Source organism: Larimichthys crocea, chromosome XXIV (genome assembly GCF_000972845.2).
Source record: "Larimichthys crocea isolate SSNF chromosome XXIV, L_crocea_2.0, whole genome shotgun sequence".
Lineage (NCBI taxonomy): Eukaryota > Metazoa > Chordata > Actinopteri > Sciaenidae > Larimichthys > Larimichthys crocea.
This window is the reverse complement of record NC_040034.1, coordinates 11,323,893-11,346,639: the sequence shown is the minus strand read 5'-3', so window position 1 is coordinate 11,346,639 and position 22,747 is coordinate 11,323,893. Positions and strand designations below refer to the sequence as shown.

General features: G+C 40.8%; 1 protein-coding gene across 2 annotated transcripts in view; it reads left to right on the top strand.

The window, feature by feature from the left end:
• Window positions 1–1,398: 1,398 nt before the first annotated feature.
• Window positions 1,399–22,747, top strand: part of itpk1b (inositol-tetrakisphosphate 1-kinase b) — a 29,110-nt gene continuing 7,761 nt past the window's right edge. Inside the window, exons 1-5 of one of the 2 annotated variants that reach the window (XM_019277126.2) lie at window positions 1,399–1,529; window positions 2,127–2,293; window positions 5,816–5,840; window positions 13,582–13,707; window positions 17,186–17,303. In XM_019277126.2, coding sequence (XP_019132671.1) covers window positions 2,199–2,293; window positions 5,816–5,840; window positions 13,582–13,707; window positions 17,186–17,303 — 364 coding nt within the window. In that variant the 5' untranslated portion in view covers window positions 1,399–1,529; window positions 2,127–2,198. Of the gene's footprint in view, window positions 1,705–2,126; window positions 2,294–5,815; window positions 5,841–13,581; window positions 13,708–17,185; window positions 17,304–22,747 lie in introns of both variants that reach the window. The other variant, XM_019277125.2, reaches the window with a different exon arrangement.

Sequence of the window (22,747 nt, the reverse complement as noted above, 5' to 3'; positions counted from 1 at the left end):
TCCTGAGAGAAAAAGTAATAGTAGTGTTAGTTTGTAGGAGCCTTAACAGGTATCTTCCGTTAATTTATTATTAAAATGGTTATTTAACATTTATAAGTTTATATAAAAATGAATTACATGCCATGATTCATATCATCCATTCTCTGTTCAGCGGGACAAAATGCTTGCTTTACTTTTATAGAGCAGAGACTATGAGTTAATTAATCACTTAGTCAACAGACTAAAATAAATCATTTGCAGAATATATCTGATAATTGATAAGAAGTGTTTGAGTCATTTTTCAGCTACAAAGTTAAACTTTGATCATGAGGATTTGCTGCAAAACAAGATACTGTGATTGTGATGGACATGTGTTATATTTGACTGATCAATAACATTTGTATATAAAAATCTATTTCATGCCAGATTCATATCATCCATTCTCTGTTCAGCTGGCAATTTTGTGTCTTTCTTTACATATATAGACCAGAAACTATTAGTCAATTAATCAATTATTCAACAGACTAATAAAATAAATAATTTACAGAATATTTTGATAATAGATCATAAGTGTTTGAGTCATTTATCAGCAAATAAACTAAACATTTGCTCACCCCAGACTCTCCAATATGAGTATTTACCGCAAAACAAGATATCTGTGAAGAGTATATTTGATATTTCACAGGCAACTCGAATAACAATATTTTAAATATTTTTTAAAAACTGGTTACATGCCAGATGTCATATCCATTTTCTATTCAACTGGCCATTTTGTGCTTTTCCTTTCCTTATACAGGGCACATAGTATTAGTCAGTGAATCAAATATTTTGATAATTGTATTTGTGTTAAGTCGTTTTTCAGCCAAAGAGTTAAATGTTTGATAGTGAGAATTTGCTGAGATATCAGAATTTACAGAATATGTTGATAATAGATCTGCTGAGATATCAGAATTTACAGAATATGTTGATAATAGATCATAAGTGTTTGAGTCATTTATCAGCAAATAAACTAAACATTTGCTCACTCCAGACTCTCCAGTATGAGTATTTACAAAACAAGATATCTGTGAAGAGTATATCTGATATTTCACAGACAACTCGAATAGTAATATTTTAAATATTTTAAAGTTCATAAAGGTCATATGCATTTTATATTCAACTGGACATTGTATGCTTTTCCTTTCTTCATACAGGGCACAGATTATAAGTCAGTGAATCAATTATTTTGATAATTGTGTTTGTGTTGAGTCATTTCGCTTGATAGTAAGACTCTGCTGAGATATCTTTGAAGCTGTGATGGGCATATGTGGTATTACACAGAACACCTCGATTAATTGATAACCTGTGAACCTAATCTCTGAGTCAATATATAATGGAAAGCACGGCAGCACGTGAAAACCATGCGCGGGCTGTGATTCGTCAGTCGGTGGTTGGGTATTTTCCGAGGTGCTCCTGAAGGCAGCACCATTCTCCTGGATCCTGGGTGTGTGCGGGTCCGCTCAGCGTACAGAGACTGAGAGAGAGAGAGAAAACACCAGGAACATCTCAGCGTGAGTCCAGCTGTGCCTGTCACCTGTCACCTTGTTAGAAAAAAAAAAACTTCTTCTCCAGCGGGACGGGACCGAGAATGGGAAACTATCCGAGCTAGTTTCTGAAGAGGACATACATTCAGAAAGAGAAAGAGAGAGAGGAGGGAGGGGGGAAGACTGTGGCTAAAATTGCCAGGTTAGTTAATGGCTAGCTCACCACAGCTCTCTCGTTGACGTACTTCATCTGTTTGTTTTTGTAGCTAACTAGCTCGTTGTTGGTTTGATGTTTGTATCGCGGTGTGTGGACCTCTTATCTAACGGAGGTCAGGCTTGTTAGCAGGCTAGCTCCACGGGTTCATCATTGCATGCCATCGGCTTCCCAGGCTAGCCAGGCTAACGTTAGCAGCTGAGGGTTAGCAAAAGGGGGTCAGTGTGTGTTTGTGTTGATGCTGAGCCACAGCCACTGTGATATTACATTTAAAAAGTAGATAAAATGAAACATGAAGGGTTAGGCTAGTACAAACTTGAGTGTCCCTCCCTCATTCCTCATTGTCGGCTGTGCTGCGAGACTAACGTTGCACGGTGTGGTTTCCTGTTTTGTTTTTGTTTTTTTATCAGCCGGTTGCAGGTTTGAGACTTCTCAGTCAAGACTATATTATAAACCGGAGAAGGAACCGGAGCACGGTGGAGATGCAGACCTTCCTGAAAGGCCGGAGAGTCGGCTACTGGCTCAGCGAGAAGAAGATGAAGAAGCTGAATTTTCAGGCCTTTGCTGATTTGTGCAGGTATGTTTTTGGCTTTTGGACACCAATTTTTCTTTTCCAGTTTTCTTGACATGCGTTCACACAGTAGGCCTGCCATCATTAACTATTTATGTCTGAGTGAATTAGGAGGTGTGCTGGCACTGCACTTCCTCTTAATGACTCTGACAAAAGGGGCTATCACTCACCATCCTTCTCCTCTTACATTGAATAGCTCCTTTTTAGAGTTGAACTTTCTCTTTCATACTTACACACAGCGACTCAGGGACTCCCCTGCTCATGACTGTTAACTCTTCGAGGTTGACCTTAAAAGTACAGTTGATAAAACCCTTTTTTAATGTATGTATGCATGCCCCAAGGGAAGCTGTAGCTGGCTAAAGTCAATCCAGCGTAGTAGGTTTTGTTTGCTTGAGTATGTGCTTGTTGAGACACGGTGCGAGGAGTGTAAGTAGGATAATGTGAACAGCGTGGCCTCGAGTTGAATGTATTACAGATCGAAACTGTGAAAAATGCTGCTCTCATCTGAGTAATTGTCTTGAAGCGTGATGAGCCGGGTTTGTTTGGGCTGCAAAAATTTATCTACAAGAAAAAGACTCATCTATCCGAATGCATAGTCATAACAGGAATGTTCAAGGATGTATTCCCACCGTAGTTTGTGGAAGAGTGTTTTTATGTATGTTATCTTGTTGTAGCTTATTAATCTCAAGTAAAGCGTTATATAAGATGGTCTAAATTCCAAATCTGGTTTCACAATAGTTGTTATACTGCATGCTTGGATTGGGGAATTGCTCCAAGGTATGGCAGCAGCCTTATCATCTCTTGTTGCAACATTGCCGAGGTGGCTGCATTTATTCTGAAAACACAAACAATGGCAGCAGCCAAAAGTGAGAGAGAAAGAGAGAGAGAAAAAAAAAGAGAAACAGGCCAGGTGTGTTGTCAGTGTGCAGGCAATTGCTCAGCAACCATTTCACATTTTTTCTTTTTTTTTTTTTAAGAGGGTTGTTGCCTCACAAAGCTGCCCGGTTGCACCAGCGCAGATTACCACTGTAACTTTGTAATCCACAAACATTTTTTAATCCCTTCGCAAACCTAGTAACTCTAACCTAAACCCCCTTTTTTTTTTCTTAGTGTTGGACTGATGGCAGTTTCATATGAAGGGCGAGAGGCCAAGTGTTTAGAAGTGGTGCTTTTGACAAAGATCAAGCCACGTTAACAGCCTTTATACTCAACAACAAGTATCGGCACATTTAAATGGAAAAGAGCTACAAAGTGAACGTGGGTGTGTCATGTATATGATCACAGCATGACTGCTTTCCTCCAGTCAGTCACTGAAACTTTTGGTTCTCCTTTTCCTGGCGTGTTTCCCCTTATCATATACCATGTTAGAAAGCAAAAGGCTTGTTTTATTTATGAGGAAATGGTTTCCTCAGCAATGTGACGGCCTTTTGAATTTCATTTCACGCACCTCGTTTTTAAAATCAAACTTAAATGTTTCACTTTAACAGACTGTGTGCGTATCATTCTGTAATAGTGACCAGGTTTTCGCTCTCTTCATGTGGCATGCAGCTGACACTGTGAGTGCTTCAGTGTGGAGTATGCCCTGTCTCATGCAGCTGGACTTAAGGGATTCCTGCTGGTCAGATACACTTATGTTTGTGTCTCATAAGCTTGCACAACAATTTAGAGGCTTCCCACTGACTCACATATGCCCCATTTAGAAAAATTGCAATGCCCTTGAGAAATGCCAGCCTGAGCGTCATTTGGTATAATATGAAAATATTATCACTTCATTCTGTCAAGGCAAGGCCACTGCACTCGACAAGTCTGATGAGATTAAGTTGAGTTACACCCACTGTATACAGTCTTTCACCCAATGCAATTTACTACAGTGACTTGACGACCGTGATCATTTAAAAGCTGTGGCAAGTATCGCCTTACTTGTATGTTTTAACATGTAAAAAAAAAAAGATTGCTGTTTTTCAGGAACAGATAGAGAACGGTTTTAAGCCAAACTGGTAAAACGACTTCACCTGGTTGATCTACTTTATCTGTCTCTACCAGGTGTTGTCCATGAGAATGCTAAGTCATTCACAGTGTTCTAAATCAATCACCATAGTTACTTGTATTGATTGATTTAACTATAGTGCCACACCTAAAACAAATGTTTCCCCTCCAGATATCATATTGCACAATCTGCACGTCATCACAATCTCAAATACACCCACTTGTGAACTTTGTAATCACATCTATGGTGTCCCATAAATGCCACAGTTTAGGGTTAGAGTTCGTGGATATGTAATACTGTGTGATATGATGTGATAACCACCTCACATGTTCTTGTGTGTCAATCCTATTCAAAAAGTTCAGATCCTGGCCCGCTTTTCTGGTGGGTCTTGTCCATCTCATGGAATATAGGAGAGCAGACGATCTCCATATCTGAGATCGGATAAAATTAAAGGCCCCATTCACACCACATGAAACACACCAGCTGCAGTATTAAATATCCACATTGTTGTGAAGCAGTGAATGGCTGCACGGCTGTTACCATGGGGCCGTAACCTCAGAAACAACTGGGCTGGACAGGCTGAGTTGTTGGTAGCATTGAACTGTTTTGTTTTTTTGTTTTTTTTTTTGGTTATTGTTGCTATTGTATATATTCCCCCAGCTTGTTTGGGCCATTCAATTTCTATTTTTTGCTGAACTTCCCTAATTTGTGCCATGACGCAAGATAGGATAGTACTTAATAAGACAGTTTTCCCAGAAATGAGTGTTTTCATGTGACAGTCACCTCACATATGATCAGCTGTGTGATGACATAGATAAGGAGAAGATTGTCCACGTTATTCATGTGTACACTTTGGTGGTGCACTATGTTATAATACTCACCTCTACCAGCAGCTCCACTCTCTTGTAGTGGTCTGCTGGTTGCCAAGCAACAGTTTTTTTGTCTGTAGACTAGTATTTCGGTGCCATTTCTGAAAAGTACAATATTCTCCAGCTCTGGGAAGGTATTTTGGTATTGACAGTCACAGTGTCCCTACTTTTGCTATCAGAAAATGTACTGAATAATTCAGGTTCATTGTTTGTTTGTTTGTTTGTTTGTTTGTTTACATCCAGGCACAGGTAGTCCTGTGTCAGTAGCTCATATCTGTAAATGTTCTCTGAGAGTTTTTGTTTAAATGTTGTGGGCAAGAACAGTTTTGACATTAAAACTTGCTAGTGAGGGCAGCTGATGCAAATACATGTTTTACATAGCTTATATTTCATAACATGAAAATAAATAAGATGTCACTATTTTACTATGTAAGTCAAATATATTTGTTGCGTCAGCTTTGTGTTCTTTCTTCTTTCTCCTCTCTGGGTTCATTTGTTTTTTTCTGTTTTTGAATGCTGTAAACAGAGCACAGACATCCTCACCTACAGTACCTGATATACATTTACATAACATCTTTCCTCTTTTAGCTTTTAGGTCCTTTTGATACATTACATATTTAGAAGTGATATTTTTGGTCAAATTAATGACATTATTTTTGTCTTCTTTTTCAGGAAAAGAGGAATAGAAGTTGTTCAGGTAAGTGAATGCTGTTCTTGTTCTTGTAACGAGGCAAAATTTATTCAGAGTTATTCGTTGTTTTATTTGGGAAATCATAAATGTGTGACTTGAGTTGCACCGACCACTTCCTACATGTCAGTTTTTCAGAATTCTGTTGTGAGTTTGTTACCTCCTACATACCTAGTTGCTTCACAGCGTTTTGCTATTGCTATTTTTGTTTTGCTATCTTCAGTCTTTAAGCATTCATCAGCTGCAGTCTACCAGATCAGGCTATGTTCAATGTTAAGCTGTGATGCAACTCATCCGTGTAAGATATTTCAACACCTGGTCTCAACTCGAAAAACCGTGTCTTACATAAGAGGAACCTAATCGGGTTGAAAACACTCAAAAGCTTGGTGGTAAATAAGGTTGTCACAGTTTCTGACATGTCGACTACATGAAGAGAAATATTTGCTATAATATAAATAAGTCGGAGCAGCTCTTTACAGATCACTAATTACAGTCACTTTGAGAAATAATAGTGTATTTCCACTGAAGTAAAGGACAGGTGCTCTGTTACAGTATGTTCATTTAAATGGATGCCCCAGGGAAGTAAATGCTGTTGTCATTAATGGATATTGCACAGTACACAGCATTTAGTAAGTAAACGCAGCAGCATAGTCACAATTGTTACTAAGTCCTGGGAGCTCAGTGCCGAAAAGAGCTTGTCAGTTAAAGTGCTTTCTGCAGTTTAGGAGGAAATCGTCCAGCCTTTTCTGCTTTTTGCTGTTTTTTTAATGCTGTCTCTTGTCTTCTTGGGGGGTTCCTTTTTTCCCCCCCCTTTGCTTTGAGGTTATTTTTTTCCCTCTCACTGTGCTGACGATATGAGCACACCCAGAAGGAGCCTTGTCCTGGGAATAGTCCCAAAGTAAGCAGGGCTTTGTTTCCCACTGTGTTTTCAGCCCCTCCTGGGAGACAGCAGATCCTCACAGACCCTAGGTACCCAGGGACACGAACAGCCCTCTGGACTTCCCCATTTCTCTTTTTCCAGAACTACCTGTTGTCCTCTGAGTTATTCTCTTCCTGCAAATCTGCATAAACCCTCTTTATTTTTAGCTGGGCTGTCGCTGCCAATTGAGAAAGCTCAGTTTACCCAGATACCCAGAGGTCCTTTTTAAATTCACACCGGCTGCCTGAGATGCACCCAATGCCAGTCAGTGCCTGTACTGTCATGGCCGCATCACAAGTGCAGATAATGGTAGCCATTGTAATGCTCTGGCCTTATTATACTGTCTGTGTACGAAGCTGTCTTCTCCTATTGCACTAGTGAATTCTGAGCCCAGCAACCCTGAAGGCAGCTCCACATCATCAGCGGTAAAACCGCTCTGTGCTGGCCATGCCATTGTTTTCCTATGGACAGAGCGGGGACGCCCAACTAGGTGAAGCTCTATCTTGGCAATGCTCATACATATACGAGATACATCTACCTATGCAAGCAGAAGAGGTAGAGAGCAGAGAGTTAAGGAAATGAAACCTGGCTCAACATTATAGCACAACATTAAAGACCTACCACAATCTCATCAGGAAAAGTAAACCATAGCGAAATGTCAGTAGTCAAATGGGGCAACTCCCAGCTTTGTCAATGGGCACATACTATACAAACTTAAGTCTACACAGCAGCAGTGAATCACATGAAGTCGCTACATAGAAATTCTGATTTGTTTTTGGTGAAGAAGAATATATTTTCATTGAAGCGCCGCACTTTGTCTCTGCAAGCACAACCCTCTGTACTCGAGCAACTTTCTTATCGCGTGAAAGCCACTCTAGACGGTTATCAGTCATGCCGTTTCTAATGTATTTGAAGCATTATTATTCTATGTAGAGACGGAGATAAAGAGAAGAATGAGGAAGTGATAAACGACACAGAAAACATCTAACCATGAAACCTGACACGCTTCAAAAGGACAATCATTTTTCACTTAATATGAAGTGTTCGCCTTGAGTGTTGTTTATTTGTTAGTCTCTTATGTTTTTTAAGCCATGCGGGTGTGTGGGAGCATTGTTGTCATGTGGATATCGAGTCTATTTAACCTTCTCTAGAAGGCTGGAGTAGGACATAGCCGTAGACTTATCTATTGCAGCCAATTTATTAATCACCTAGCCTTGTCCCCGTCGTCTGGCAAGACTAGATGATCCTGATGATAACAGCTCAACCTTGGAAATCCAAATAAATGAATCCTAGGCTTAGCAGAATCATAGCGTGTATGTTAGAGCTGAAACAATTGGTTGATATCCAGAAAATTAATCTGCAACTATTTGATGGTCGATCAATCTATTCATGGTTCAGCTCCAGTGTGAGAATTTGCTGCTTTCTTTTTGTCTTATGTGATACTTAAAATAATCAGACGATTAAAAAGAATCGTCAGTTGCAGCCTCATAATCCACTAGTAAAAAAAAGACCTATTTCTTATTGTTATTCCACCTAGCTATATATTCTTTTTGTGACAAGAGGTTGGAACCGCCAGAGGGCTAGCAGTGGTTATGACGTCAACCTGTGTGAACAGATCTTTGCTAAATTTGGCATCCCTAGGGACTGAATTTTATATTTCCACTTCTAGTGTGGGAAAACCATCTACATGTATACCCATCTGGGCTGACAGAACTGAAAAAGAACATATGGTTTGTTTGCTCCTTTAGCCTCTAGCATCTTTCCACTCTAGCTCTTTTTCCAAGTAACCCATTATCACATTCACCTTGTCTTTACTTTTCATCCTCCCTCTCCTTGCTCTGAGTGATTTTTGCATCAGCTCATCAATACTGACCCTTTATCCCTGAGCTCATGAGAGCCATACTCTCGAGGCTCTGTACATTAGCCTCTCTGTATCACAGAGCTGATGAGATTAACTCACCAGCCTCAGCCTTGAGGAAGCCAATGTTCGCTTTCAGAGAGAGAGAACCTATCACAGCAAATGGCCTCGGTTTGAATCAGCTGTCCAGGAAAAGTTATTGATTTACCGTTTTTATTATATGATAAGTGCTTAGGAATTTAAAGTTAACGTCTGGCATGCTACTGTATCTCACATACATATTGAATTTGTGGAGACTGACATACAAGAGATGGTCTTAAATGGTATTTATTGGTACCGTAATCTGAAGAAAGCATCATTTGCAAATTTAGCATTTAGTATCATTAGCTAAGATGAAGCAGAACATTATACATCTGCAGAAGGCTGGAAATTTGTCTGTCAAATTAGTAAAAGGAAGTGTCTTAACAATTCTAACACAATTCTCAAGGAGTGTGTGGAGGTTTATTGTTTTATGAGTCTTGAAATCTGGGTGGGGATGATGACAATGAGATATTCATCAGATTAACTCCACAGTTTTCTCATTTAGACTTGGTAGTATTATGACGTCTCTTTCCATCTGAATCACCTCACTCACCTCAGGTATGGGAATCGAGAACCGGTTCTTGTTGAGAACCAGTTCCGTGTGTTTCAATTCCATGGGATCGTTTGGCAGTTTATCTAACGATTCTCTTTATCGATTCCAGAAAGCACAAATTACGTCGCGTAACTTCTGCAAGAAGTTATGCACGCTCGATTCCAGCACGACAAATTATGCCACGTAACTTACACAAGTTTCACACGTGCAGTGCAATCCGTAGTAAACAATGTCACCCACTCGGTTCAAACGCCCCAAAGTTTGGCTGCATTTTACCAAAACAGATGGCAACAAGACGACTTGCAATCATTGCAAAGTGGGGATAACAGCGTCGGGAGGGAACACGACGAACATGCAGAAACATTTGCGCACACAAACATGCAATATTTTTAAATGAATGTCGTGTTTTTGACACGCTTCAGACTGGAGATTAATCTCAACCTCGCAGCAGCCAGGCTATGACCACCTCTGCGGTTACTACAGAAGGTAAATAACACACTGCCTGCCATGTTAACGCGATGTGCTGCTTGGTAAAACATGCTATAACAGTTAACATTAAACGAATGCCTTCTGCATTACATTTAGAAGATGACCATGACGAGAGAGAGTCTGGCTGGCTCCGAGGCTGGCAGCTGTACTAGTACTCGCTCCAGTTCACTACCTCCTCTAGATGATGCTGATCAAACAGTTTGTTCTCCTTTTTTCCCCAAATGAGAATCGATAAGAGAATCGATAATGGAATCGATAATGAAATCGGAATCGTAAAAATCTTATCAATTCCCATCCCTAGTCTTGAGAAATGTTTTTTTATTTTTATTTAAATGTATTAATGGTTAACCTAATATTAACTTTATACTCAATAAAATATGTATTCATGTATTAATTGATAAAAGCTGCAAGTTGAACCCCTATGCTTCCAGTACACATCATAGTCACCAATGAGGACTCCAGGGATGCTGAGAGAATGGCAATTAGCCTAATGAGCTCCCAGTTTGACCCTCCATATGGTTTTCAGCTGTAGATTCAGAAATTTCATGTTGATCTCTTCTCATGTTTAGTCTTGTAATTCATGTGAGTTGTGGCAGTTTGTCTCAGACAAGTATGTTTCTTTTATGCCATGGTATCAACTGATTCACAGCGTACAAAATAAATCATTCATCATGTCTGTCTGCACCCTGCACGCAGTTTATCTCTGGGCTAGCCTGACAACAAAGTGAAAATGAGGGGAGATTCGATCCAGCTGAGGGCAACTAGAAAGAGACAGCCAAAGGGTGAAGCGGCTCCATGGCCAGGCACAGAGACAAATAACAACCTCAAATAACTGTTCATATAGTTTGTGTTTACCATACTTGTACACAACTATGTTGAGAACTGGTTTACACATATAAGCTCTGTTCATGCTGTTTGCTATAAATCATGGTTCTTAGAGCTCCCAGGAGAATAACTTGGATCTACTGTGACGCTACATCAAAGCTGAAAATATATTGCCCCTGACCCTCACTCTCCCTCCAGGATCCAGCGTGTTTTCTGTTCTGTCCATCACCACTGTGGCCCACTGCTAGCAATCAGTCCCAGAGGGACACGCAAAGACGTCAGCTGACATTTCTGCTTTTAGCATTTAGCAGGACATCAGTGACTTTACTGCTGGGTTTTTGGATGAGCTCTAAAGTGGGGTCATTCTATGCACTGGGAGAGGATAGCGTCATCCTCTGTGATGTGTCTTTGCCAGTGGGTGTTGACCCCCACGATGTTTAGTCCTGTTTTTGTGGAGGGGCCAGGCTGTGGATGGGTCCTCTGTGTTGTGTAAGAAAGAGATTAAAAGCCATGCCTCGGTGGAGTACAAATTCCCTTCACGCTGACACTGCTAGCTAGACAGAAAATTAGATCAACCGCTTCGGTTTTTACCGGCTTGTCATGGAAGCTACTGTTAAAGACCCAGTTTACCCACAGGTGACAGCCCATTTTATGAGTGTTGACTTACCAACACTGTGCAATTAAGGCTATGACAACATGTTTGTGTTTTTTTGCATATGCCATATGCTCACACCTCTGTCTACCACACCATTCCTGATAAACCAGCTGGACTGCCGAGATACTGAGTCACCGAAACCTCTTCAGTGTTTTTAAACCGGGGCTGTTTTACACCCATAATGGATTTTCTAGGTTTTGTAATATTCTGAGGCCATGTTAATAATTTTTATGTCCATTTTATATATCCAGATCCACACCTAACCATCCCTCCCACTCACTCGTACAGAAACTGACAGTGTTCTGAATGTGTAGAAAACATGCTGGAACAGCTGGATTCTTTCAGCCTCCATAGTTGTGTCGTTTTTTTCGAGGCTCGAGTTGGTATGTCACGTTTGAGCTGACGGGCGTGTTTCGACAGGCAGGAGGAATGGAGTGTGGAGGAGCAAAATATCCAACAGTGCTAAGATGGGCAAAGAAAGACATGCCGTGTTGATGTGGCATAATGAGCTCTTAAGAGAATACAGCATGACTTGAAGACTACAGGGTGTGCTGGAAGTTCTTTGCGTGTTTGTCGTATGGTGCCTGGAGTCTGCTATGTGTAGTATAGTTTGTGCTGTTTCCTCATAGAAAAGTATATATTTTCATGCCAAACTGAGATGAGAACAATGAACACAGCTCTGTCAACACAAGGTCTTACCTTGGACATTTTGTTCCTGACACAAGTGCACAGTACATGGTATATAAATCATCTGATATTTAACAGATTTACCACTCTGTGCAATTGACTTTTCAGGCCAGGACCAAGGCTACGCTAATTAGTCAACTATCCATCGCAACTCTTGCAATTATTAACCATGAAATGACTGGCTTCGACTGTGGCCAACCCTAAACTAACTGAAACTCGGTGCAGTTTTACAGTTCTTGCATTGATCCGCACCAGTGTGACTAAGATGTATTCACCCTCGGTTTGAGAACTGTGTGAACAGTACAAAGAACAGCGGGGTCCTGCCCGGCTATGGCATATTTGCACAGGTGTTGCTGAATTGTCTTTTGTCTGTGATGATCAGGTGATCCCTATATGACTTAGTGTACAACTGCATTACGCAACAGCAGCACTGCAAACAATTGAGCAGTTTCGACTCTGAGCATCCTTTGATTTTTTTATTTTATTTTATCTTTACTACAACAACTGAACACACTTGGCCAGAACAGAGGCCTTTTGTGAATTGAACTCGCATATTCATCCACATACCACTCAGCACTGGTAACTAAAGCCTAACTGCTCTCCTTCATCTCTTGTGTAATGTTGCTACATTTCTGTGTGTGTGTGTGTGTGTGTGTGTGTGTGTGTGTGTGTGTGTGTGTGTGTGTGTGTGTGTGTGTGTGTGTGTGTCCAAGCGCTGACCCACATACGCCTTATCACACTTGGAGAGCTGCTTTGACTACTTGTGAACTACTTGGCCAGTGCAGTCAGTGTTTCGGTTGCGATAAACTTCAAACGAATACTAATTTGGCATTTTTCTCAGAGGCTGTCGAATATGTTCAGCGAGACTGGAGGTCTGGCCAGAGGGAGAGAGCGTTTGTAACTCATGGTACAATAGATCGCAGAAATCCAGAAATAAATCCCAATGGTGTAATACAAAACAAATAAAACGTAAACTCTGGCTGCACCAAAGTTAGGAGCTATAAATAAAAGAGGGAGACGATGATTTAGAATCAGCCCTGATGCTGTTTTTAACCAAAAAATGCCATATGTCATGTTCAAAAAGCAATTCATGACACTGAAAAATAAACTTTAGGAGTAATTACTGCTCTAATGCTAGCTTTTGGTGAATGCTGCACTGTTACTTGTACACTAGTTGCTTTGGATAATAAGGCCTATGCAGCCATGATCCGTTCTCATACATATGGTAATTTCTTTATATCCTAGACTTCCTCGTCAGTTCCGCCTCCTACAGTATCTGAGCTGCCAGCTCACTGCACTAGTGCATGTATAAGTTGGTCTATAATAAAGCAGGCTGATACATATGATAAACCTCCCTCTTGCAGTTTTTTTCAACATGCATATAAGTTGTGTGTGTAATATATAGTTATAATTTTAGTGTGACAGCTGTTAAAAGAGAAACAATTCGCCCAAAGGTCCCACATAAAACTAGAATTCATATGACTTTGTTAATTAGTAAAGGAGACTGTGAGGAAAGTGGCACGTTCTGACGAGAAGCCTGAACAAACTAGCGTTGTTTTTAAATGAATCAAATGAATACTTTCACTTGTAATGGGGAAATAATATGTCATCATTTGTCATTATTTTACACATTTATTGTTTAAGAAGAATAACCGTAACCCATGGCTATCCTTCTTTCCTTAGCTGGACCTCAGCCAGCCTCTGGAGGAGCAGGGTCCACTGGACGTCATCATCCACAAACTGACTGACCTCATCCTGGAGGCTGACCAGAATGATTCACAGGCTGTGCTGCTGGTCCAAAGAGTACAGGTATGCATCTTTGTCTTCCCTTGTTTCCCCTAAGGAAGTAGAGAGGTCTTGAAAAGTGGGGCAAGTTAAATGAATCATTTTCACTTCTTGAAAAACTTGAAAATATTGTGCTCAACTCTCTCTAAACATTTACATGATTCTTGACCTTGGGAACAGTATGTGTACAGTATCTGCATCCCACAGCCTTGAGTAGGCATCAAATGAAAGATTGGCTTAACTCTTCAGATAGTTTTGAAATGAAGTGTGAAACTCTGCAGCACTGCTACAGGCAATAAACATTTATGGATAACAGAAATTCATGTTTACATATTTACAGATTCAGACAGACAGACCAAAGGTAACCATAGCGCCAGAGACATAAAGGACAGTAGCAGCTATATTTGGGCGTGTGGTGACTCATAAAAAACTTAAACGCTGTCACTAAAGGTACCTTAAGAGTTTTTTTTTTTTTTGTTCTTCCTTAAGTGAGAGAAATCTCACACGGACAGCAGGTCACAGCTCCAAATGTGGCAATGTGAACACACTTCAGAAGACTGCTGTGTCTGTCTGTGTATTCATTAATCTGGCAATGCATGCATGGTGTGAAAACTAATTTATTTTCCACCAGCTCCATTCCCTTTTTCTTTCTCTGTCTGTCTGTCTGTCTGTCGCTCTCTCTCTCTCTGTCTGTCTGTCTGTCGCTCTCTCTCTCTCTCTGTCTCTCTCTCTGTCTGTCTGTCTGTCTGTCTGACTATCCCTGTGAATGACTCAGAGGAGCTGTAATCATGAACGCCATGTAATTCTGTCAACATGCTCTTGACTGCCCATTAAGAAGGAGCAAACAGGATGTCAGTGTGGAGCAATCACTAAAACAGCAGAACCCAGTTAATATTAACTACTAATATTAACATTTGCGCACTTCTATGGTGCTCTAGGCCATTCTGAGCACTCTGGACAAAGTATAGATCCCCCACCTTCTACAAAGATGATCATGTGTGTCTTCAATGTGCTTCAGTATCATAATTTAAAGCTTTCCAACAACTCTTAAAGAGTTAAAATGGCACTCAGGAGAAAACTATGCACCAGTGCCAACTAGTTTAACTGGTGTCCATCCACAAGCAGCAATTTAATAAAGCCGTGTAGTAACTAAAAAGTGTTCCTGTTTGTGTCCAGCATCAGCCAGGTTTTCTCTCGGGCACACCCTACACTGACCCTTACACTCAAGGGCCTCACCCAGCACAAATAAGATATCTGAAGAAGCCACTTTGGTTGTCGTAAACAGTTAAAATTAATCTCAAGATTCATCAGAATGAAAATAATCGTTAGTTGAAGCACCATGTTTCTAGAGAACAGTGGAAACTTTCCTTCAAGGCCCTTTACTTCCTGTAAGACTTGCAGTTCATGAATCATGACCATTAATAGAGCTCCCTTGATTGATCTTTGAATCTTGATTAGACCTTTTTTATTCACAGCTATGTCGCTAAACTCTTTTAGGGAATCCCCAAGCACCCAGTGTGTCTGATCCTAAGCAAAGATTTCCTCCCACTCTGTGCTGTGTACATTACATCTCTAAAAGCTGGCACCCTGTAGCATGAATACCAAGTACCCAAATCGCCCAGGCAGGCTTTTTCTCAGAGAGGAAAAAGTGGTTTTAGTCTAACATTATCTTTCACTCACCATCTGATGCTTGTGAGTGTGGTTGAACTTTGGATCCACCTGGAAAATCAACAGCTCAGCTTTGTGCCTCAGTCCCATCTGTACCTGGACACAGCTGTCAAATGTGTTTACATTTTCGGTGAGATGTAAGCGTTGGTGCATTTCTAATATGACACAGATGTGATCGTAGATGACCTTTTGTGTGATAGGCTCCTCTTTAAAATACTTCTTATTTAAAAGAAGATGTGGGCTGAGATTCACCCCGATGACCTGAGGTGTGCAAACGTTAGAACTACTAGCATGATTATTGGAGCGTAGTGATGATCATATGATCTGTGTAGGAGGCTCTGGTTTAAGGAAGTAAATTAGTTGGCTGACCTTTGTATCCTTTTATTAGTATCTTTGGCTATTACATGTGGGAGTACTTTTTTTTTTGACTTGCTGCCATAAAGGTGTAGTTTAATGCAAATAGTTTGTAGTGTACTGGGCGTCTCTGTGATCGCCAGCTTATGTTACTCGAGCTGATGTGGTAAATCACATCCATCTCGTATTAGTGCTGAAAAAATATTTTACACTTCAGGTTTGATGCCTGTGGTGTCACAGGCATGGCTTACGTCTAGCAGTACAGATTAGATCCTCTGCTGACCATATTTTCTAAGACTTTAAACCTTTTTTTTTTCTCCTATGGAAACAAATCTGCCCAGCAAAGCGAACAGAAAATGTGCAGCCCCAACACCCACGCTCTTGCACCCACACTGACATGTCTGGCTCTTTTTCTCTCTAACACCTGCTAGCTGGTGCTCATCTCCTTCTCACCTTCCCCTCTTGTCTGTGTTTAAGTGTATTTTTTTTTTTCTTCTGAGGCACAGACATCAGCAAGTGACAGTCCTTATCAGTATAGGATTCCTCTGAACTCCTACAAGATTAATTTGGATTTATTTTTTTGGCAGCAGCATGTTTGAGTTACATAACCGCTCAACTGGCTTTGATCAGCACTGCCCGTTAGATCCCGGCAAATCCTACAGATGGGTCCTCCATGTCCTCCGAGGCGAAGGCATTTGTTTATATGCTGCCTGCGTCAGTATGCGTACATGTGTAATAAGATTCCTTTTCTAAATAGGCGTTTTTGTTCCGCTGTATGTGTTTCATTGGCCGTCATTACCGCATGTGTTTAATTTCATGCAAACGTGCGTGACAGTGGTGCTGTGGTGTTTTCTTTTTGTTGTTTTTTTTAAAGGGCTGCGATGTGAGCAGGCTGCCTGTCTGTGTAATGTACAAGGCAGCCTGCTCCACCTGACAGCGTTTGTGAGTTGGTAAAAATGGCTCGGAAGGAATGGTTGGCAGAGAAATCCACAGAAGCAGATATGGAAATGTGGAGAGCGTAGAGAGCGTGGAGAGGAGGTGATGTGGGGACAGAGCCAGAGGAGAGCAAACAAGAGAAGAGAAGATATGGGGATTGCAGTTATGTAAAATAGCAAACCTCACGCTGACCTAACAGCCGGCCATGCAGTGATGTAGTGATGTAACCTACACAGACCCGCTGGCATACATCTAATGCTCCCTCACATGTATACAGAGTGAGGCATGTTGACCTTTCAACTCACTATTTGTATTTGTAGTTTGCCTACTTCAATATATTTATTTAACATTTCTAATCTGTACGTATTTGCGTGTCATGTGTTGTTGCAGACAGTTGCACGTGGTTTGCAATCCTCCTTTTCACACACTATATTATGCTCTAGTAACATACCCGCATATTCCCATCATTTCTATTATTGATAAATCTTAGTGCCTTTTTAACAGTTAATTGTTTATGAGAAATTTTTGTGTCTCTGTGTTTCAGGACTACATTGACGCTCACCCTGAGACCATCGTCCTGGACCCCCTTCCTGCCATCCGGACTCTGCTGGACCGCTGCAAGTCCTACCAGCTCATCCACAGGATAGAGAGCTGTATGCAAGGTAAGATGTTTGATGTCAATTTGGTGACACTCGTTCACGGCAATCTCCCGCCGTTTCTTGTAATTATTGCAAAGTTGCAATTAGAAAATTGACTCACGGCGGGAAAGTAGATTTGTGTAGCTTTTACATCGAAGTCACATTTGGTGGAACAAATTAATATTATTGACCGCGCTGACCCTGTGGTGAACAACGGGAACTAGAAATCCAAAATGGAGGAAGCTGTTGAGTTCCATCCATTTGTGTATACTACTTCACAAAAGAGATTCAGCATGGTATGCCGTTAGCTGTGAGACAAGAGTGAATGGTACAAAAATATAATTAAAAATTAAACTAAAAATAATAGTTTTAAGGTATTCACTATGTCAACAAGTTTTTAGCACCACTTATTTTTGAAGACATGTAAGTTTACACAGTCGCCTTTTTATTTGATACCCATATCTAAAACTGTCTACTACAACAATCCTGCAATAAATCCAGCCTTCATGAAGTTTATAATATTCAGCCTTTTGTTGAAACCGTTTTCTCGAGTGGTTTTGATTCAACTTAATGGTCCTTTTGGCAGCTGCAGAATTATACCACGTAATGATGAGAGTTTTCTTCAATGTTTTCGACAGGTAGAGACTCAGTATAATGCTATACATTTTAACAGCACCACAAACTGCAGCCATCAAAATGTCCAGAAAGTTGAATTCAACAGTTTCAACAAAAACTAAATGTTAAAATATTAATGAAGGCAGAACTTACTGCTGCACCATGGAAGCATTCGTAGAATTTGTTTTTAGCTGGTTGTACCTGATAAACTGGCAACTCGGGTGTATTTTGCTCTGTCACTTGAAGTGTGACCAAGCTTTTAGTCTTTGTATAGAGTCAACACACACCCTGTCAAGGGTCCAAATTATGTAAACACAGTAGTGTCTTTTGTTCCTCTTCCACTCCTCGATATTCTATAAAAGCAGAAGTTGTCTTAAACAATAAAGGATGTGTTGATTCCATGGACGCTGCACTGTATCTTACTTAACATGTGTAGTGTTACTAAAAGGACGGAGTTATGATAACTGCAGGTTGTCTGTCTTTCCTCTTCACTTCCAGAGGGGACACGTGGAACAACATATGACGCCCTGTCACTCCGCGTTTGAATTATGTTACACAATGCTTCCGAGCAGATGTTTAATTCTTGCCGGTAGAGCACTACGCCGATATAATTCCTCTCCTCCCTTCACGCGACAAAAGCGCCTCTCCATTTCCTCCCGCTTGAACCCAGCGTGAACTTGCGCTCTGTGTGTTTCTCACCAGAACCAGAACTTGCCTTTTGAGTCAGTGCAGCAGCACCTTCCTCTGTCGATCAGCCCGTAAACGAATCAGCAAGCAGTGCCTTTTTAGCTGGAGGCAGACAAAATGTAATGACGACAGGAGCATATTCCCTACCCACGCACACTGTAAACACACCTGTGACTCATCCACATTTCCTTTACCCCCATACATGGCACGGAGCGTAAACCTTTTAAGTATTACTTCGCTGAGTGTCCATGACTCTGTGAGGGGATGCAGTGTTGTGTCAGAGCAGTGGATCAGAGGCATTTCAGCTTGTCGACTGTGTCCTGAATTTCTTAAAATAGAACCACAAGAAGATGTCTTTTTGTCCAAACAGACATGATGGCTGTTACGTAACAAGGTAATAAGCTGCGCTTACATTGTGTATTTCCTTTTGAAGAGGAAGATGACTTATTGGCTGAGTTTATAGATTTGCTCCCATTAATGGTGTTCCCTGCTCACACTTTGGCCTGCATACCAAACCGCCCTGACAATTGTGGTTGGTTTAGACACAAGCATTGAGTGTAAGCCATTATAATCCTACACCACACCACAACATGTGACAGAGGATAAATGTACTCTCAGAAAAAAGAAAAAAAAAGGTGACTGACTGACTGACTGGAAGAACTGGGTTAAGATTGGAGTAATTTAGAGGCTAGTGCAAGAGTGTGGAAAGTGTATTTTGCTTTCTTAGCAGCAGCCACTTCCTCCTCCTTATCAGCAGAGACCACGGAGTCCTGGAGCAGCTGCCAAGGCAACCCAGTACTAAAAGGCCATAGCAAGCCTGCCATGTTTCATAGTCTGCATGACTCAGAATAGTACTCAATAGGAGGAAACACTTGAGGTACACTTGTGCTTTCTCTGGAAAACCTTATTTTATCACTCAAGTGGTCGCTTGATGTTAAATGGCCCCAGTTACGGTACATTTACGTGCACTGCGCTGAGTTGTTTAAATTAAAATAAACTGAAGTACAAGAATTGGCTCAGCTTAATGTTATTTTTCATAGAAAAAATAGCTCGACAAGAGCCACACGAGTACTTATGGATCAGTGTCACTGATTCATAGTTGTGCTTATTGGGATTTCGGCTCTGCTCTGCTGTTGTCCAACACAGTTTTGTGTTTCCTGTGTGAGCAGAGCAAGGTAACTGTGTGTGTGTGTGTGTGTGTGTGTGTGTGTGTGTGTGTGTCTCTGTGTGTCTCTGTGTGTCTCTGTGTGTGTCTGTGTGTGTCTGTGTGTTTTGATATCTTGATATCTTCCACTGTTTTTATAGACAGAGACCGTCGTCAAGTTAAGTCTTCTATAAAACGAAAGCCTCTGTGTTTTTAAGCTTATTCCTCTCCAGCTCATGATAAAAGAATTCTCCTGAGCGGATTCCTCAGGGTCAAACTGAACCCTTCCTGGGTTTATTCGTAAATTAATCAGTCTGTGTTGAGGTCCCTGTGCTAATATTAATCCATGCCTCTGCAAGGACCAGCAGAACAAGTGTCCCGTTTATGCAAGTGATCAATATTTAATCATAGTTGCAGCATGAGAAAGACAAACACTGAGGCACTTTAAGACCCAAACACTCGTCCAAGTCCAGTGAGCCAAGCGGACTGAAAGAGTTGCTCCAACTTGAGTGCAAGATTTCCTGTCAGGTACGATGCTTTGTCATAATCATTAAAGGATTTATATCTTTTCTTTTCGCAATAAAACGACTCATAATTGCAATGAGAGCGTAAGCCTCTTAGGGCACGATATTGAGACTGGCATTGTTCTCAGGGCATAGCCGTGTTTGGAGTTCAATTTAAAATATTGAAAATCCTGCTGCTTTGCCTCGAGGGGTACGCAGTGCAAGCAGTGAGAGAGGATGCTGGGGTTTCTAGGAAACAAGCTCTAAATAGCAACAGGAGAGTTCAGCCTTCCGCCTAAGCAGCACTGCACTTTATGAAGCTTAATGTAACTCTGCTCAGTGTTGATGCCTCTACCCAGAGGGAAGATATGTGGTGTATGATAGGTGTTATAACAGGCCTATTGAGGAATTCCTTCTCTGGCACGCCAGTCATTGCCTACAAGTTCAAGTTCGGACAGAGAAGGAAATGCAGCGGATGTCCAGATAAGCTAAAACAAGAAAAGAAACAAAAAAAAGCAGTGTAACTGGATAATAACATTTAAAAAGCATCTCATCGTGGAGTCCTGTAAACGTCGTCCTCGGCTCCGCCGGGTCTGCTGTGAGCATGCAGTGTTTAGACAGAGCCAGAGATTGATCCTCCCCACCCGCCCCTCCACCCCCTCATCCCTAAAGTGTCAACCAGAGCCAAGCATGCACGCTATTACAAACTTGGCCACACTCATTTATCCACCATCCTCTGGTCTCTTTATTATAAATCCTTAACTTGGAGCTTTAAATGTTTTCCATTTGACAGGGTTTAGGTCTTTTGATGGTTTTTTGTTTGACAAAATTGAACGCCATCAGTCTTTGGGAACACTGTGATGTAATGGGGATATTTTCCCTATCAGACTGTATTCTGAAAGACATTATGGTCCTATTTTTGTCCTGGTAAAATAACAGCAGTACGACGAGCATGGCTGTAGACATGACTGATGGGTAACCGTCCAGGCTTCCCCCTTCCCCCCCAAAAATGACTGGTTGCAGAACCAAGACTGGAAAAGCTCTACAGAGAGAGGTTGTAGACCACAGAACAAGTATCTGCCTGTGACAAATAATAGGGGTGTAATCTAGTTCGGTTTTGGCCTGCTTGTGAAGATGATTTTTTTTCTTTTTGAGGTAAAAAAATAAAAGGATTCCTCCTTTTTAAGAAATTAGTTTTTGCTCAAATCACATTCAGATGCAGTGGATCAATTCTTTGCTGGAGGCCACATCATCAAGGTGGATACTTGAAAGATTATTCCAGCTTATCATGTCTTAGGTGTTATTTCCATTGCTGTGTTCATCATTTCAATCAAATGTGATTACATTGTACTCACCAAAGGCATTGACGGGATATCAAACATAGCAACATTGAGGTTAAACCAGAAAGAGCGTGTACGGTATCTGTTACTGTTCTATTGAACAGAAGCAGTTCAATGGTTTTAGTATTAACTTGACTGTTCCCCTTCATTTTCTCTTTCAAATAATTCAAATAATAAAATCTAACCTTTTTTTTGTTTTATTATTGTTTAAAACCTTTATGATCAGCTGACTGTTTATGGTCCAGTTGGAACATCGACCCATTCCCCGATCACAGCAGTTCACTACATGAGTACAATGTAGGGCTGAATCACTCATTATCAATATGGATATGTCAGTTATTTTCTCGCAGTTAATTATTTTGTCTATAAAACGCTGAAAAATCTTCAACTCTCCAGAACTGAATGGCACGTCTTCATGTTGCTTGTTTTATCCAACTCACAGTCCAAAACTAACCAAAACCGATCGAGTAGCACGTTGATATTCAGTTTATTGTCATAGAACAAAGAAAACCAGCAAATAGTCGCATTTTAAAGGACAATTAAACAATGATTAATCAGTGAAGCTGTTTTTCCCCAAAACGACTTTAAATCTAGTATCGAAATTGGTACCAATTAAGTTTTCTGTCAATTAATCAACTGACTGTTTGTATAATATTATTGTTACAAATAGGGCTGCCACAAACGATTATTTTGATAGTCGACTAATCACAGATTATTTTTTCGATTAGTCGACTAATCGGAGCCGCACTTTCGAGAGAAAAGCAAAGTAAAAAACAAAAACAAAAAAAAAACGATGCGTCGACTACTAAATTACTTGTCGACAATTTTGTTTGTCGACATAATCGTGACTAATCGACTAATCGTGGCAGCCCTAGTTACAAATATAAATATTATTTCTCCCGAGTCACTACACCATCCTGCACCACTATTACAGTAACAGGATCCTGTTGTATGTTCAGCTTCATCACATCACACAGCCTGGAACCTGCTCGGCAGCTTAATGTCACTAAAGAAGTTCCTCTGATAACCTTTGGGCTTTTAAAAATCTTTTTTTTTTTTTTTTCTCCTCGCGCATCAGCTTTCACTGTAGGATTTTCAAAAACTTATTGTGAGTATCTGCAGTGTCTGTCTGCTGTGGGAGCTGTAGTAGATATCTATGGGGCCCAGTGTACACACAGA